The sequence below is a fragment of the Bufo gargarizans genome, chromosome 6 (assembly GCF_014858855.1).
Source record: "Bufo gargarizans isolate SCDJY-AF-19 chromosome 6, ASM1485885v1, whole genome shotgun sequence".
Classification (NCBI taxonomy): Eukaryota; Metazoa; Chordata; class Amphibia; order Anura; family Bufonidae; genus Bufo; species Bufo gargarizans.
This window is the reverse complement of record NC_058085.1, coordinates 328,411,476-328,430,687: the sequence shown is the minus strand read 5'-3', so window position 1 is coordinate 328,430,687 and position 19,212 is coordinate 328,411,476. Positions and strand designations below refer to the sequence as shown.

Below are 19,212 nucleotides of genomic sequence, written 5' to 3'. Positions count from 1 at the left end.
TCCTCTCTAGCTCGTCAAGACAAGTAGAAATTGGTGGTAAAATTGTTTATCAATCACTGGTCATTACAAGGCAGAATTTATCATAAAATGTATTGTACCATCCATTCACAATAGATTTACAGCATGTACTAATTAGAAGTCATACAATATGACAGATTTGCCTGGCTGCGGCGCAATAATAATCTTGAGAAATATAATAGAATATGATACATATTGTCAGTATGCAACCACAGAAGTCCCACTCAAATACTTGCATCTTGTTCAGTTTGGCTGCTCACACAGGTGGATGACCAGTCATCTGGACTTCAAACAAATTGGCAAAAATTCTGAGAAAACCATAGTGTTTCCAAAGATTGCTCAAAGAAGCTTTAAATGTTTAAAGAAATATGATCAGTACCAAAAATCTATAGTATGAAACCTTTCATTGGATTAGCAGAAATTGGCCAAAATTGGTAAAGCTGTAGACTCTGCGAGGAGCAGCCGATTGTCGGGAAAGAAGCGTTCACTCGTTAAGTGGAGGTAAAGCACTGGATTTACATGCAGTGATCACCTCCACAGAATATGGAAGAGTGATGGATGCTGCTATCGCTCGTCCCCATCATTGTTCGTGTTCAGACACCACGATCTGCGGACTGGGAACGATGATTGAGTATTTCGCTCATTCATTGGGTGATATGAGGCACCTTTACATTAGCTGATTATCGGGAACGAGCATTTGTAGGAATGCTCATTCCAGATAAGCAACCCAAACATCGGGAGAAATGCGGCTTAAGACAACCTTTCAGAAAAAGTTGCACTTACATACCACAAGGTCAAAGAATGTTTTGGAGGAACCAATTACTGATAGACAAAAGTGAGAAGGACCACATAGCAAACATAAAAATCCTGGTACTGTATATGTTTTTCCTTCTGCACCATTCTCCTCTTGATTGCTAACACTGCAGATGAGAGGCAAGTCCTTCACAGGATCTGCAAATGGGATTAGACCAGTCAGGGATGGGTCACCTCTGTCCAAAGGTTAGGACCCATAGCAACTGAACAATCTACCTCTACCAGGCTCTGATACCATAGTGGGCCCCAAAGGTCAAGGAAAAAAAACTTTTGGAGCTGCTTTTGGAGCCAGTAACTCACCACTAGGGTCTATATCTTCGAATCTAAATTTATTAGACTTTATTGTTGATATGGGATTTGGGCCTCGAGAACAATTTCCTCTGATAGGCCCAAGAACCCCAGTCCGACCCTGCTTGGAGATGACAATCTCTGAATAGCACCACTGGGGTTCTTAAGATTTAGGGCTCATTCAGACAACCGTATGAATGGGTTCACATCTGTTCCACAATGTGGCCTCAAACGATGTGGCAGCACACTGTGTGCTGTCTGCATCTGTAGTTCCGTTCTGCAGCCCCGCAAAAAAGATAGAGTGAGTCCTATTCTTGTCCAGATAAGAATAGTCATTTCTATAATAGTGCCGGTCATGTGCAGTCCACAAAATGCGGAAAGCACATGGACGGTATCCGTGTTTTGCAGATATGCAATTTGTGGACCGGAAAACACTACCGCCGTATGAATGTGCTCTTATAGACACCTGCAGCCTGTTGGAAATCATTCGAGGAGCTGCTGATGTCATGTAAATGCATGATGTATGTAAATATGATTATCATGTATGTCACATAACTTTATACAGGACATAATAATGCAGAATATAAAATCAGTGATACAGTCCTAACCTCAGTATCTGAGGAAAGGGATTTAGGGATCATTATTTCAGAAGACTTAACGGTAGGCAGACAATGTCATAGAGCAGCAGGAAATGCTAGCAGAATGCTTGGGTGTATAGAGAGAGGCATTACCAGTAGAAAGAGGGAGGTGCTCATGCCGCTCTACAGAGCACTAGTGAGACCTCATTTGGAGTATTGTGCTCAGTACTGGAGACCATATCTCCAGAAGGATATTGATACTTTGGAGAGAGTTCAGAGAAGAGCTACTAAACTGGTACATGGATTGCAGGACAAAACTTACCAGGAAAGATTAAAGGACCTTAACATGTATAGCTTGGAAGAAAGACGAGACAGAGGGGATATGATAGAAACTTTTAAATACATAAAGGGAATCAACAAGGTAAAAGAGAGAGAATGTTTAAAAGAAGAAAAACTGCTACAAGAGGACATAGTTTTAAATTAGAGGGGCAAAAGTTTAATAGTAATATCAGGAAGTATTACTTTACTGAGAGAGTAGTGGATGCATGGAATAGCCTTCCTGCAGAAGTGGTAGCTGCAAATACAGTGGAGGAGTTTAAGCATGCATGGGATAGGCATAAGGCCATCCTTCATATAAGATAGGGCCAAGGGCTATTCATAGTATTCAGTATATTGGGCAGACTAGATGGGCCAAATGGTTCTTATCTGCCGACACATTCTATAATAATATAATCTTCATATAAATGTTGTAGACCAAATAATATATAACACACATTCAGATTGTATGAGGCAATTATGCTTTTATATGATTCTGCAGGGATCATTATTGAATTCAGACTAGAGAAAACCTACCACTACTAAGAATATATTTTGGTATATTAATCAAATGCAACAGGGAAGATGTATAAAACAGTCAGAAAATTGTCTTAGCATAGCAACCAATCGCACTTTGGTTGGTTGCTGTTAGGGATGAGCGAATCAACATCGGATGAAACATCCGAAGTCGATTCGCATAATTCTTCGTTTGAATACTGTACAGAGTGAGCGCTCCGTACAGTAATAGAATATATTGGCTCCTATAAGCTGAAGTTATTACTTCGTGAAGTCTTGCGAGACTTCGCACAATAACTTCATAAATCAATTTCTACTGTAAAAAAACATTTCCCGAACTCGGCTTCGGTTCCAAGGTACCATTTGCAAATGAAGCCAAGTTCGGAAAAAGTTTTTTTTACAGTAGAAATTGATTTATAAAGTTATTATGCGATGTCTCGTGAGACTTCATGAAGTAATAACTTCAGCTTCTAGGAGCCAATACATTCTAATACTGTACGGAGCGCTCGCTCTGTACAGTATTGAAATGAAGTATTATGAGAATCGACTTCGGATGTTTCATCCGAAGTCAATTCGCTCATCCCTAGTTGCTATGAGCAGCAAATAAAATATTTCTTAGGACAATTTTCATAAATCTGCCTGAATATGAATATGAATTAGGCCTATTTTTGTTTTCAGTTCTCAAAGGCCTAGTATAACCTATGAAATCAGTCCTGGGAAATGTCACTTCTAACTGGAATGTATTCAATTTACCAGGAAAACACCCAATCACAAACCTCACAGAACATTACACTGTGTCTGGTTATACCTGAGAAGGCTGGAAATACCCTCATGGAGGAATACAATGTATAGTAGCAGCTTGTAGAGTGTATTGTAGACACAAACGTTTCCTATAGGGTCTGCTCAGTATGGAGACACTATATGGCCCATGTCTAGAGTCCTTTGTTAAAATATACAAGCTCTGTACCGGGGCTCTTTGCTAGGATGTGATCGCGGACCTCCGGCTCCAAACTGGATACTTTCATAGAGCTAAAGAGATAATAAAAGAGAGGAAGTAAAGGTTTTCTTCCAGAATCAGAAAGAAAGGGAGCTAAGTTAAAACACAGCTAAAAACAGATGTGATAGATGGATGGATAAATTGATAGATAGATAGATAGATAGATAGGAGATTGATAGATAGATAGATAGATAGATAGATAGATAGATGATAGATAGACATGAGATAGATTGATAGATAGATAGATGTAAATAGATAGATAGACATTGATAGATAAATGATAGATAGATGTAAATAGATAGATAGACATTGATAGATAAATGATAGATAGATGTAAATTGATAGATGTAAATACTGTATTTTCTGCCCTATAAGACGCACTTAGTGGGGGGAAATAGCAGTGCGTCTTATGGGGTGAATGCTGCGGCCGTCGGGTGTATCGGCTGAGAGGGAGGAGGGGCTGGGGGCCGGCATCTGGTTCTGTAATAGCAGCGGGGCCCGTTGCAGTCACTGTATTCTACTACACCGGGCCCCGCTCACAGTAGTATCATCATATATAACTTGTAGGTATTGTTAAACTATTCAAATATCATCTGAAATCCGGCGCTTTGCTTACTACTAACTTCGTAGCAGTCAGGAGGCCGGGCGGGCGCTCGCAGCGTGACTCACTACATCACGCGATTGCTCTGCCAACTTTATGAATGAAGCAGGTGCGTGATGTAGTGAGTCACGTTGCGAGCGCCCGCCCGGCCTCCTGACTGCTACGAAGTTTGTAGTAAGCAAAGTGCTGGATTTCAGATGATATTTGAATAGTTTAACAATACCTACAAGTTAGATATGATGATACTACTGTGAGCGCGACCCGGTGTAGTAGAATACAGTGACTGCACCGGGCCCCGCTGCCATTACAGAACCAGATGCCGGCCCCCATTCACTACACAGGGACACTATTATGGGGGATCTGTGGATGACACATTAGATAAGATGCTATATATGTGTCATCCACAGATCCCCCCATAGCAGTGTCATGCCATCCACAGATGCCCCCATAACAGTGCAATCCACAGATGCCTCCATAATGATCCCCCATAACAGTGCCATCCACATATGCCCCCATAACAGTGCCATCCACAGATGCCCCCATAACAGTGCCATCCACAGATGCCCCTATAACAGTGCCATCCACAGATGCCCCTATAACAGTGCCATCCACAGATGCCCCATAACAGTGCCATCCACAGATGCCCCCATAACAGTGCCATCCACAGATACCCTCATAACAGTGCCAACCACAGATGCCCCCTATAACAGTGGCATCCACAGATGCCCCCATAACAGTGCCATCCACAAATGCCCCTATAACAGTGCCATCCACAGATGCCCCCATAACAGTGCCATCCACAGATGCCCCCATAACAGTTGCATCCACAGATGCCCCCATGACAGTGCCATCCACAGATCCCCCATAATAGTGTCACCCGCAGACCACCATTAGTTCAAAACCCACCAAAAGCACACCTTTTGGTTCAAAATATATTTTTTCTTATTTTCCTCCTCAAAAACCTAGGTGCTTCTTATCATCAGGTGCGTCTTATAGGGCGAAAAATACAGTAGATAGATAGATCCTTTCATAAGTACAAAACACAATTTCAGATAGCATTAATAATAATAAAATAACTCCATCACCGTTACAGACCTGCTCCATGGATTCATTACTTACCTCTTTTGAGGGAAAAGTGCACAACACAAAGGAGTTGCAAACACCAGACTAAAATGAAAAAAAGAGCAAGAGGTTTATATTCTATGCAGATGCTGTCGAGTATTAGGCTCTATTCAGACGTCTGTATGAATGGTCCGGATCTGTTCCTTAATTATGAGAAACAGGTGCGTACCCATTTATTTTTAATGGGGCTGGAAAAGGTGCAGACAGCACACAGTGTGCTGTCCGCATCCGCACTTCTGTTCTGTGGCCCCGAACTTCCGGTCCGCGTCTCCGCAAAAAAATAGAACATGTCCTATTCTTGTCTGATATAATAGGCATTTTCTATTATAGTTCCGGTGATGTGCACATGGCCGCTGTCAGTGTTTTGCAGTGTACCTTGAACATTGCAGTGTACCTTGAACATAGAGGACCTTCGGTAAAGTGCTGAAGGGCACAACGGCCATCCTACATTCATTTCTACAGGAGTGTTGAAAATAGCCGAGCGGCGTGCTTGGCTATCTTCGGAAGTCCCATTGAAATCACTGGGAAGCACACCGCGCAAGTAAGTGTTCGATTTCCCTGCAGTGCAACTACAGTCTAATAAAAGTATTATGCCCCAGGCCTGATGTGCCAGGTCCTCCCGTGGAAAGAGATACTCTTTCTTCTGCACAGTTGCTCTCCATTTAGTCTAATACAGAAGGGGATCTATCAGGGGTCTTGGAGTCGTCTCAAGATTCTGTAATACGTTTACCAGGCAAAGTACTGCTTCTGAAGCGTTAGGGATATCTTTGGCTTTTTCCCCCAAAACTCAGGTCTAACACAGTACCTGGACAACTCCATGCATTCAACACCGCACTTTCCAACAATCTCAGTTCTCTCAGGATTCTCCCACAAACCATTCTTAAGGAGTTTGCTGTATTGATGAGGAGAGTGATCCCCCCATCTCTCCCTGTCTCCCCACCTTCTCACCAGTGACAGAGGTCATGTATACAGGCAGATATACTGGAGTGTTCATAAACATAAGTCAACAAACTTACCAAAATCCAACTAGGCCAACTTGTAGTGGTGCGTTCATCCAGGGGTAGCGCTGTTGTCAGAATACAAGAGATACAAGTCACTCAGGGCAACCAGAATAGATTTTATAAAGACTGTGATTCCATACGTCCTCCCTACAAGGTGGACCTTATAGATCCAAATTGTTTCCACTATCATACATTTTGTAAATCCCAGGAACACACAGCAGGTGTCCTCTGTCATCCCATTTACTGGAGAATATATGAAATGGGGTTGTCCCACAATAGGAACTTATCTACTACAGGATGGGGAATAAGTATCTGATTAATGGGGGTCAGACCGCAGGGACCATTGATCACAAGAATAAGGTGCTGAACTGAATGCAGTGGTGGCCACTAGTTTTGAGCGAATCGAAGTTGACGAAGAGGACTTCGATCTGAATTTCAAGAAAAATTTGATTTGCCGCAAAGCCGAAGCTCCTCATGCTTCGTGGTAGCCAAAAAAAAATCATACTGTGGTGAAGTGCATGATAGAGGTGGGCTGACGGCACTGGCAGATCCAGGGGGGAGGGGGGGCAACGGGGCAATTGCCCCCCCCCCCCCCGAGCTGCTCAGAAGCGCTCGTCTCTATAGTCATCTGTATCGCCGTCCTCAGGACAGCGATACAGATGGCTGTGCTGCAAATGTGAACGGGCAGAGGAGGGAGAGGAGTGTCCCTTCCCCTTCCTCTGATAGGCTGCAGGCACTAGGCCGCCTGAGTTATACAGTGCGGGACACAGGCCGGAAGAGGCCGGCACCGCATCGCTGACATGGAGGTAAGTGTAAGTGTTTTTTTTTTATATGTACAATAGTTTTACTGGCACATTAGGTGGGGCCTCTTGTTACTGGCACATCAGGGGGGAGGGCTCTTGTTACTGGCACATCAGGGGGGGAGGGCTCTTGTTACTGGCACATCAGGGGGGGTGGGCTCTTGTTACTAGCACATTAGGGGGGGCTCTTGTTACTGGCACATTAGGGGGGCCTCTGGTTACTGACACATTAGGACGGCCTCTTGTTACTGGCACATTAGGGGGGCTCTTGTTACTGGCACATTAGGGGGGAGGGCTCTTGTTACTGGCACATTAGGGGGGGCTCTTGTTACTGGCACATTAGGGGGGGCTCTTGTTACTGGCACATTAGGGGGGCCTCTTGTTACTGGCACATTAGGGGGGCCTCTTGTTACTGGCACATTAGGGGGGAGGGCTCTTGTTACTGGCACATTAGGTGGGGGCTCTTGTTTCTGGCACATTAGGTGGGGGCTCTTGTTTCTGGCACATTAGGGGGGGCCTCTTGTTACTGGCACATTAGGGGGGCCTCTTGTTACTGGCACATTAGGGGGGCCTCTTGTAACTCGCACATTAGGGGGGCTCTTGTTACTGGCACATTACGGGGACTCTTGTTACTGGCATATGATTGGGGGGCCTCTTGTTACTGGCACATGATTGGGGGGCCTCTTGTTACTGGCACATGATTGGGGGGCCTATTGTTACTGGCACAATAGGGGGGCCTCTTGTTACTGGCACATTAGGGGGGCCTCTTGTTACTGGCATATTAGGGGGGCCTCTTGTTACTGGCACATTAGGGGGGCCTCTTGTTACTGGCACATTAGGGGGGGCCTCTTGTTACTGGCACATTAGGGGGGTCTTGTTACTGGCACATTAGGGAGGGCTCTTATTACTGGCTCATGATTGGTGGGACTCCAGTGACTGGCACGTGATGGGGGACTCTTATTACTGGCACGTAATGGGGGGCACTTATTACTGGCACATTATTGGGGCACTTATTACTGGCACATTATTGGTGGGCACTATAGGGGCATCTACTGAGGCCACAAAGAAGGGGTATTTTATATGGGGGGCTCTGTAGAGTAGCATTTTATACTGGGACACATTATGGTGGCTACTATGGGGAAGGGGGGAGAGGAGTACTGTGAGGAATATGGATTAATATTTACTGTCAGCCATGTCCTCACACCCTCCATTTGCTGACAGATAGCAGAGGTAGGGAACTCCACAGGAGGGCCCTGTTTCAAAGCCCCAGCCCTGATTGCAATTTGATGCACCTCTTGGCATGTTCAGTGTACATGCAAAATGGGTTTCCACCCCCCCCCCCCAGGCATCTGAGTGTCAGTTGGCAAGAGCAGAGGCCCCAGGGGGTCCAGGCTTCAAGGAGAAGGTCACACCTCTGTGCACCAGTTTGGAGCCAACTGAATCTTGCATGAAAAAACCCCAGCATGGGGTATCCGCCCTTCCCCAGGATCAATGAGACTTCCCAGACATGTTGGCACCTACCTTTCATAAGGAATTATGAATCGCCTGGCCATCGCAGGCGCAAACCAGATACATATTTGTGTCCCGGTGGCCACGAGGTACGTTCCCATGGTCTTTGTTTACTGGGACAAGGTCGGGGTAGGGAGATACCCATATCTCCTCATAGAAACCACATAACGGTACCAGGTTTGGACTTGTAGCCGGAACCCAGGCAGGTCCATTAGTCCCAGAACTATCTCCCTGTGACCCTCCGGTCTGGAGCTATGAACCCTAAAGGGTTTTGTGGGTCATTTGCGGCCAGCCCAGAAGAGGGGGAGAGGAGGGGTCGGCTGCAGGTTAAAAGTCTGGTGCCAGCAAGTAGGTGGGTCTTTCTCTGAAGAGGGGTCACATCCTACACATGTGTTTAGAGGGACCCAGGAAATAGCTGAGCTCACGGCCCTTCATGTGGACTCCAGCAAAGAACATCTCAAAGGAACTTTCATCATACTCGGTAACTGACTTTTACACTGCTTAACCCTGTTGTAACCATATAACCTGTATCTGTAAACTCAGACCACTGTATATATTGTCTGTGTATATTGTGTTAAATCTAGTGTGCCGAAACGGCTATTAAATCTAATCTTGTGCTATCTTGTATCTCGATCACGAATCCCCACGTCCGTGTTTTGGCCTAGTTATAAGCTACCGCGGGTTGGTTTCTGACCCTATATAATCCCGTTAGAGGACCGGGCTTATATCAAACGAGACTGTTTGCAGTTACCCGGGCTGAGGGCATGCTGTTTTCACTGCGGCAGTGAAAAGGCTCTATCAGCTTGTTGCCTCTCTGTGCCCACGTGGACAGGGGGTGTGTGTGTAAACTATACCAACCTGACCTTACGTGCTCCACTGGAGGCGTAACTTCATGTTTTTGGTGGCCCCGTGACCATACCAGGTCTCGTGAGCTCGACGTGGCTGACGTTGAGCGGGCACGAGGTGTGGTATTCATCACAAGTACTATGGAGTCATCTCCAGGGGGCACTAAGAAGGGGTATTTTATACCTGCAAATTGTAAGGGACACTGAGGGCATCTAATGGGGCATTATATATGGGACATTTTATACTGGTACATTATGGGGGGCACTAGGAGGAAGGGGGGAGAGAAGCACTATGGGGGCATTTACTGGGGGCACTATATAGGGGTATTTTATACTCGCACATTATGGGGGCACTATAGGGACATTAGCTCAACTGGGGGCATTACAAGGGGGTATTTTTTTCACTGTCTATTAAAAGTAGAAATATTTCTACTGGGGGTCATTATGGTGGGCTTTATTACTCCCCCATGGTATGAGCCCCTTGTAGCAGCACCAGCCTCTCCCTGCTCTGCTATCCCTCTGCCCCTTTTCCAAATCTTTATTATGAAATCTTTCTCATTAGGATAAAACACATCAGCTCCACCGAGCCCCCGGCCAAGTGTTAAAGTGGTGTCCGAGTTCCCCAAGGGCCAAGCCAAGTAATTGTAAGTTTTAATGTGAAATATGTTTGTCATACACATATAACATACACTGTGCCCCACAATATACAGTATACCTCTACACTGTGTAGTCTTGTGGTGGCGGACAGAAAATAATCTGGAAGTGCCCCTCTTGAGACCAGGCTCTGGATCCGCCACTGGCTGGCGGTGTGTATCTCACCTGGGTTTTCCGTTTAGCTGGGTGAGATAACTGGAATCAAGAAATGGTGCTGCTTGAGCAAGGCATAGCTGGCTGGGGATCATTTTGTTTCAAGTTGTATGGGCTGGATTTCTTTGGACTGGGAGACAGGTTGGTAGTGGAAGTCTTTCACTCCACACCCCTAGTCCACTACAGTTATTCCCTCTAACCCAGGGTTTCTCAACTCCGGTCCTCGGGACCCACCTTCCGGTCAGGATTTGAGAATATCCTACAGAAAGAATACCTGTGGTAAATCCTGATGCTTGGACACTAATTATATCACCTACTCAATACTAAGGAAATCCTGAAAACATGACTGGTAGGTAGGTCCCGAGCACCGGAGTTGGGAAACCCTGCTAATTGAGGCTATCGTAGGTGAGTCCTGCTGTGTAATCAATGGGGGATAAACCAACCCTCTGTGTATGATGTGAGGGAGAGGACTTGGAAAAGGAAGCCTACAGAGGCTCTGTGTGGTCCCAGCCAGGAGGGCTGGGGGAACATGAGGCTGTGTGTATCCTTAATTTTGGGTGACCCAGCGACGCCTGAGGAAAGAGGTGTCGTATGGTCAGAGTCGGGAGCAGGGCTCGAGTCCTGCAGGAACGCGTGGGAACGGCGTTCCTGCACTTTTGTTCTTAGCAGGAACGCCGTTCCCTTTCAGCAGGGCAGCGCATTGTGCCCCTCAACACTGTCGGCGCCAAGCTCTGGCGCAGCATGAAGAGAGGGACTGACAGGAGGGAAGCGCCTCAAGTGTATCGTGGCCGAGCTCTGTCCGGTCCGTGGTACAGGAGCTTTTGTTTCCTGTACCCGGCCGGACTGACAGGAAGTGCTCACTTAGTGTGCACTTCCTGTCAGTCCGGCCGGGTACAGCAAATGCTCCTGTATCACGGACCGGACAGAGCTCGGCCACGCTACACCCGAGGTGGGTGGGGAGAAAGAGAGAGTGACAAGGGAGGGAGGGAATGAAAGAGAGAGTGACAAGGGAGGGAGGGGGAGAAAGAGAGTGACAAGTGAGGGAGGGGGGAGAAAGAGAGTGACAAGGGAGGGAGGGGGAAGAAAGAGTGACAAGGGAGGGAGGGGGGAGAAAGAGAGTGACAAGGGAGGGAGGGGGAGAAAGAGAGTGACAAGGGAGGGAGGGAGGGGGGAGAAAGAGAGTGACAAGGGAGGGGGGGAGGGGGGAGAAAGAGAGTGACAAGGGAGGGAGGGAGGGGGGAGAAAGAGAGTGACAAGGGAGGGGGGAGAAAGAGAGTGACCTTCCCTGCCCTTTGCGTACGCCGCGTGCCGTGACTTCACGTGGAGGCACTGGATCTTGGGTGATTTCCCACACTTTTTTTCCCAGGACTTGACCCCTGGTCGGGAGGACTCTTGGACCATATCCCCCCTAAGGTACTGGAGTGGTCACAGCCAGGAGGCTGCTGGACCATATAACTGAGATAAGCCGGATCTCACCCCTTGTGTGAACTGCGCTCTATAGGTGAGTTAGGGAGACGAGCTATGTATTAGGTACAGCCCAGACGGGCAGGTGTTTATTTTCGTTTATGTTTGTGCTGGTGCTGAAGTGCCAAAATAAAGCACCACTTGGACTTTAACCCCGTTGTCAGAGGAGGATTCTGTCATCGCCGCCCTGCTTGAGAGAGCGATCCCTTACAATATTTACCTCATCCATTTGAGCATGAAGAGGCCGCCACAGCCATCTTGCTTAAAGACCCAGTGCAAAATCTCATGCACGGTGATGTATGACATCACCACTCCGGCCGACATCATGACGCGTGAGATTTCACGCTGGATCTTCAAGCAAGATGGCCACGGCGGCCTTTTCGAGATTCAATGGATGAGGTAAGTACAATTTTTTTATTTTTTTATTAGCAAACATTAAATTGTTTTAATATAGATCTCAGATGCCACGAACGCGGCATCTGAGGGGTTTAATGATGGGGGGGGGGCGGTGATTTCCTGTCATTGCATCCGCTATTTAAAAAGAAATGCATTTCGTGACAAAGTTATTTATGAAGTTGATTTTTTAGCTCTCAGTTTAGCCCCATAGGATCACGCTGTGGCTTTCTGAGGGGTCCGCGCTTTAACCTCTTCAAGAATGGATGTGTACATTCTTGCCGCAATCTGGAAAACGGCATGGGAAAAATCCTTGGCCACGTGAACTACAGCGCAGCCTCCCATTGAAAACAATGTGAGGCCGTTTTAGCACTGTTTTCAGAATTGGATCCGAGCTAAAACACGTGCCAAAAAAAAAGCATGTGAACCTACCCTCGCAGTTATTTTTCCATTCCCCCCCACAAAAAATGTATACATTGTTTTTTAATGCATTATATCTATCCCAAAATGGTGACATTATCTCGCAGAAAACCTTTCCATGCCATTCCTCATATTATTCCTAATAAAAGTTTATGAATGAAATACCAGAAGTCTGCCATAAAGGCCTAGATGGGTGTTACCAGTTGGGGGGGGGGGGGGGGTCCCTGCACCTTACACTGGCAGCACTGATTGGACAGTGTCAGACTGTGCATGGAAACACCCATTTAGACCTTTATGTAGGAATAATAGTTGAATGATAAAACATAGCGTTATAAGAGTAGAAGCTCCAGAATTGCAATTATATGGGGAATGTGAGTACTGTAGTTACTAAAACACAGGGGTGACGGGTCCTCTTTAATATACAGCATTTTACTGCACTGACTAAATGTGCAGTATTAGGGCTCATGCACATGAACGTATTTTTTGTCCATGTCCGTACTGGTCTTTTTTGTGGCCCGTATGTGAAACTATTCATTTCAATAGGGCCGCAAAAAACGGAAATTACTCTTTGTGCATTCCATGTCCATTCTGCAAAAAAACAGAACATGTCCTAGGACAGGCATAGTTACAATGGGTCTGCAAAAAAAAAATGGACGTAACATTTTTTTTTGCAGATCCGTGTTTTGAGAATGAGAATTTATCTTGAATCGGGGGGGGCAATACTGAGACATGTGTTTCCAGTAATATAAATGCGTACCTTAAGAAATGCTCTCTTCTCCAATATGTTCATTATCACTGGGGGGATTGCTAGAAAAAAGCAAATTAATGCTGATTATTTGGAGAATAAGCACTAAAGGAACATTCCAGGTAAAAGTAATCCATATTCTGAATAGTGCAGGGCCTGGGGGGCGGAGCATGACACAGAGATAAAAGATGACAAAAGTCAGGACCTTGCCTCATTGACTGCCCCCTCATACTAGGCACGAGGGTGCATGGCAGGGTGAAAGGTACATCTACATGAAGATCCACAGCAAAATTAGCAGCAAAATGAGTTACATAGAGATTCTGACACAGATCTGCAGCGCAGTTGCCTCTGTTGTCACCTTCTACATTGCAAAGGGAGAAATCCCCAGTGGAACTCCGTGGCCTAAACTGACATGCTGCAGGTTTGGCATTCACATTGCGGCTCACTTTACGCTGCTGATTTTTTTTTTGTGTGGATGAGTTTTCAGAATTGTCGGTTTTGTAAAACGCTGCAGATTTTCAACACGCAAATCGAGGTGGCAACTTCACAGTGTATTTGCCACAAGCCCCGGAGGAGAGGAGGATTGGAGTGGTAGTGGCTTTTGGTGCAACAGTTAGGGTTCATGCACACGCGCAGGTGCTAGTGCCGTGCAGGTGCCAGGACGGATCGAGACCCATTCAACTTGAATGGGTCCGTAATACGTCCGCACCGCAAAAAAATAGAACATGTTCTATATTTTGGCGGTGCAGAGGCACGGACAGAAACACCACTTCCGTGGGGTTCCGATCCGTGCTTCCGTTCCGCATCTCCGTGATTGTGGACCCATTCAAGGGAATGGGTCCGCATCCGTGATGCTGGGTGCATGAGCCTAGTTCACACGAACGTATGGCTTTTATTGTTTTTTGCGGTCCATTTTTCACGGATCCGTTGTTCTGTTTCCTTTCCGTTTTTCCGTATGCCATGTACAGTATACAGTAATTACATAAAAAAATTGGGCTGGGCATAACATTTTCGATTGATGGTTCAGAAAAAACGGAACGGATACTGAAGACATACGGATGCATTTCCGTATGTGTTCCGTTTTTTTTTTTTGCGGACCCATTGACTTGAATGGAGCCATGGAACGTGATTTGCGGGCAATAATAGGACATGTTCTATCTTTCAACGGAACGGAAAAACTGAAATACGGAAACGGAATGCATACGGAGTACATTCATTTTTTTTTGCGGAACGGACCGTATACAGAAACCCCAAAAAACGGCCCGTACACTTGCAAAAAAAAGTTTGTGTGAACTAGGCCTTATTCACAGTGGCAATCCTCACACCGATGCTCCCTAGGGTCAGGCATTGATAGGAGGGCACGCCCTTTCTTCCGGCAGCTTACAAGAAGACTTCTCACAAATGTTCTTCCAGGGCCTCACACCCGGAGCTCACCAGTGACTGAATGCTTCTTTTGCTGCTAGAAATACATTACAGGGGTATTTTGGCGCAAATAAAACAATGACCCATGGCCTGCAAATAAAGAATCTTATAGTCCCCTTACTGATGCAAACTGATCAAAATTGATGTTCAAAATAACGGATTCATTTTTTTTTTCTGTGCTTCTGACGGATCACAAAAACGGAAAGCTAAATGGTGATGTGAACCCGTCCTAAGTTCTTTTTTTTTTAATTATTTGCAGACTAGGAACATTGTTTTACTTGTGTGGAATACCCCTTTAACTTGTAATTGACTTTCCTGGTACCAGTTCCAGGATGAAACGATCTGTGATAGAGCAATTTTGTTGGGACAGAAAAGTGGTGTCCTTGGGAATGTGGGTCTATTCTGATTGTTTGGAAGGCATGGCGCACCACGTCAAGAACTCAGGTGTGCACCACCAATGAGGCAAGCTGAGGGGATCGCCTCAGGCAGCACCAGGTAGAGGCAAGAGGGGGGCAGCCGAAGGCCCATGGCCTGAAGGGTAGGGGTTAGGTAAAATAATTGGCATTGGGAAAGGGGGGGGTGCCGTTTCAGTTTTTGCCTTAGGCAGCAGAAAGGCTAGGTGCACCCCTGCTTACACTAGCCTGGAATATTGTATTACCACTTTCCAGTAACTGAAGCAGAGCCAAAAGGGTTTAGGAACTTTTTAAAGAGCTAAAGCCCATTACTTCTGGGAAATGATTGTTAGGGCTCATGCACACGACCGTGTGCTGGCCGGGCCCATGCTGCAGAGCACAAATTGCGGTCTGCAATGTACGGGCACCGACCGTAGGGCCGCCGCATGCGGAACGCGGACCCATTCACTTGAATGGGGTCCGATATCCCCATCCGACGTTCCGCACCGCAAAAAAGTAGTGCATGCAGTGAGGAGGCACAGACCGAAAACCCACAGAAGCACTCCGTAGTGCTTCCGTGGACTTCCGATCCATGCCTCCGTTCCGTACTGCACCACATCTCCTGGATTGCAGACTCATTCAAGTGAATGGGTCCGCATCCGTGATGCGGGGTGCACACGGCCGGTGCCCGTCTATTGCAGACGCACTGTATGTGGGCCATAATACGGCCATGGCCGGGCAACGGCTGTGTGCATGAGCCCTTAGTAGAAGATTATGGATTCTAGCAATGTGACCTCTTTAAAGAAACACTTTATCAGAAATGTAGCTGTTTCCCTTTTTGGATAATTTTTTGCCTATGGATATTTTTTTTTCTTTTCCCCCTTTTATTTTTAATAAAGAAATAAACAAATAAATCTGCCCTCAGATAAGAAAGTACGTCGTGCTTAAAGGGATTTGTGCAAAGCACGCTGCTTGGTATTATATGACCTTTCCAGTCGATTACTATTTTTTTATTACCGATCATTACTTTGCATAGGCATGTAGTAGAGAAAAGGTTCCATTCCTTACAGGAAAATATCAATTATCCCATGAAATGCCGAACATGGTGGTAAGTAACCTCAAACAAAGGAAGAAAATCTTCTTGAAAGTTCATCAAATATCAGCAGCAACTAAGACCTCAGCAGGACCACAGTAAACAAGGTGTTGATGTTCCAAGGTAAGGAATTTTAACCATACAATACACACCCATAGCCGGAGCTGCCATGCCAATCCTAGATACCACCACCTGGGCAATGGCCTGCTGAGCAGCTTTTGTAGACTCTCCCAGTCTGTTTCCATTCTCATCTGTAATGGGGATCCCAAACTTCAATTCTCTGTATAATACATGAATAGTTGGATTATAAGAGAAATTCTGAAAAAAAAGTAGATAAACTGAGACTTTAAAAATAAGGGTGAATGGTGAGGTGGTCTGTTTCATTACCTGGCACCTCACACAAGGTATGATGGAGGGCAAGAGTGAAAAAATAAATATAGAGCACTAGGGCAGAGATTTATTATCTTCCTACGCCAGTTTTCTGGTGGAAAAAAGTTGCAAAACCCATGTTTGCAGCTTTAATGCCATTGTGAGTTCTTACTGTGCTCTCGCCACTTTCCAAGTAGGGCATGTGGCAAGGGTGGGAGTCTCCGAACTGCCGTAAATTTCAGTTTAGGTACAAGGACTGCCAGGGGATGCACCTAATTTATGACAAGTCCGGCATCTCACCATAATTTAGGCTCATCTTCCATCACCACAGGCAGGGGCAGACTGGTCATAAACCTTATAGTGCATTTTCCAGGTGGGCCCATGTCCATAGGGCAACTCGAGCTCCCCTCACTGCCACTTGTCAGGTACATACTAATGAGAGAACTAGAGGGATCATTATTAGAAGTGCAGGAAGTCCAGGAAGAATGCTGAAGGTAGGGCTGGCATGATGTTGTGGTCCACATTTCAACCCCTAAGCCTACTGCTCCATATCCATTTTAGAGACAATTGGATGAGGAGGACAGAACGTGGCAGCTATTGATGGCCACCACAGAGGGGCAGCTTCTGGGGAGGTATTTTGTGCTGCACTGTGGTATTCGATTCTGTGGGATGTTATTCTGTGTTGCACTATGGTATTACTGACCCTACCTACTTGTGTTGCCCCACCTTCTGTCAATTTGGACCCACATTGGGTTCAAGTTTTTTTTTCTTGGGCCACTTTAAGTTCCCAGTCCGCCCCTGAGCATAAGGAATATCAAGACTGGTGTACAAAATGCCAGTCTTGATAAAATCTGCCCCTTGGAGACTAAAGAAAAGATACGCAGCATCTGACTGAAGTTTCTTAAGCCCACCAGAGGACATGATTCTGAGGGCTCACCCTCTGTGTATAATATGGATGTCCACTTTTAAGTAATTGTTGTTATTTCGCATGCATGGTTAATCAACAAGATCTAATAGGATATCTAGGTATTAGTTCCAGGGTCTTCTCCAAATTATCTTCTACTAGACCCTGGGGCCCTGTTTTAGTAGAGGTTCATTATTGTGTCAGAGTTTGGTACTCTGGTTGGCCGGTCCAACCATGGACACAAGGTGCAGGGTGGAGACTAAAATAATCATTAGCTGTTCCAAGTTTTAATATGAGGCTCCTTATGGGGTAACTTATCCAAACAACAGAGCAGTAAGAGCTGGCCCTAAACAAACCACTGACATACAGCCAACTATTGCAACCTACATCTACCGTGCAGTCATCATAATATTCTGTTCTCCTGAGCTGGTTTCCTGGAGTTGTTCTCTGCTGCCACCTGCTGTTCCAGGGCCACATATGAGACACCTTTCCATTTTTTTTAGGTACAATGCACAAGAATCCCATGACACATCAGCTAAAAAGAACCTGCCGTCAGGTTTACCCTCTAAATCATTCTCATCATGTTTTATGACTCACCAGTATACCTGCATCATTTAGAAAAACTAGTTTGAAAAATTCTTCAGCCATATGCAAATAATTAAGTGTCCACTGGGGTACATCTGGACCATGCAAATGCCCTGGTCTTTCCACACAAATCTCGTCCCTCTACCTTTGATAAAGGTGGTTGATGCCTCCTACATCATCTACACTTTTTTTTTTACAGACATGGATTTATAGCTCTATAAAGCAGAGAACTGGCTTGTGCGGCGAGTGGTAGCCCTCTTCTGGGGAGAGGACTTGATTTCATTCTGTGCATGCGCCAGTGCCAATGTAACTTCGGGGTCATCAGCTTTTACAGCCTTTCATTGACCATAGCAACAATTACACAAAATGGAGGTCTTCATGTGCGGTTCAAAGATGTGCCTTCCACTTGATACTTTTGTTGCAGCTGAATGACTGTAGAAGCCAATGACCTAGAAGGTACTTCAAGATCTTCAATCAAAGACATAGGGTCTGGCTTAGTGCCCCTAGTCCAGAACACTTGCCTGGTTCAGATATGTCCAACACTTGAGAATACATTTGCATATGGAGCAGGACATTTGAATAGGTGTACAGCTTGGTAGGTACAGTTTAGAAGAGTAAAACCTGGTGACAAGTTCCAGTTAACCATATTTTCTAGCTCAATAAACAATTCTAATATCTGTGTTGCAAAGTGTGCTCTGTCTTCATGTCCAGTCTATTAGTGCTGATCTGGGCTGCCTAGACCTCCGATTTTTTCCTATGTAGTCATTCAACCTTTGGCCATCTACCTGTGTCTAATCGAGATCCTTCTCTCTAAATCTTCAGCTTGTCTGATTGAAAAGCTGTCTGCTATTGACTGTTTCTGTTGGAAACCAGTTCAGGAACTGGAACTTGGGGATTTAGGGCTCATGCACACAAAGAGCAGGTCCGCAATATATGGGCCCTGGCCGTTTGCGCAACGCATCACAGATGCGAACCCTTTCACTTGAATGGGTCCGCAATCCGGAAGGAGTTCCGCTCCGTGCCTCCACACCGCAAAAAAAAAATAGAACATGTTCTATTTTTTTGCAGTGCGGACGGATCATGGACCCATTCAAGTTGAATGGGTCTGCATTCGTTTGTGGACACCACACAGATGTTGCCCGTGCATTGGGGACTGCAAATGCACGGAACGGCCAGCACACGTTCGTGTGCATGAGCCCTTAGGCCTCATGCACA

General features: G+C 45.8%; 1 protein-coding gene across 1 annotated transcript in view; it reads right to left on the bottom strand.

Moving 5' to 3' along the window:
• Positions 1-3,071: 3,071 nt before the first annotated feature.
• The window catches only part of SFXN3 (sideroflexin 3), a 41,539-nt gene continuing 25,398 nt past the window's right edge, over positions 3,072-19,212 (bottom strand). Inside the window, exons 7-11 of the mRNA XM_044297433.1 lie at positions 16,292-16,419; positions 13,245-13,294; positions 6,265-6,314; positions 5,246-5,293; positions 3,072-3,557 (exon numbers count right to left, since the gene is read on the bottom strand). Coding sequence (XP_044153368.1) covers positions 3,461-3,557; positions 5,246-5,293; positions 6,265-6,314; positions 13,245-13,294; positions 16,292-16,419 — 373 coding nt within the window. The 3' untranslated portion in view covers positions 3,072-3,460. The remainder of the gene's footprint in view (positions 3,558-5,245; positions 5,294-6,264; positions 6,315-13,244; positions 13,295-16,291; positions 16,420-19,212) is intronic.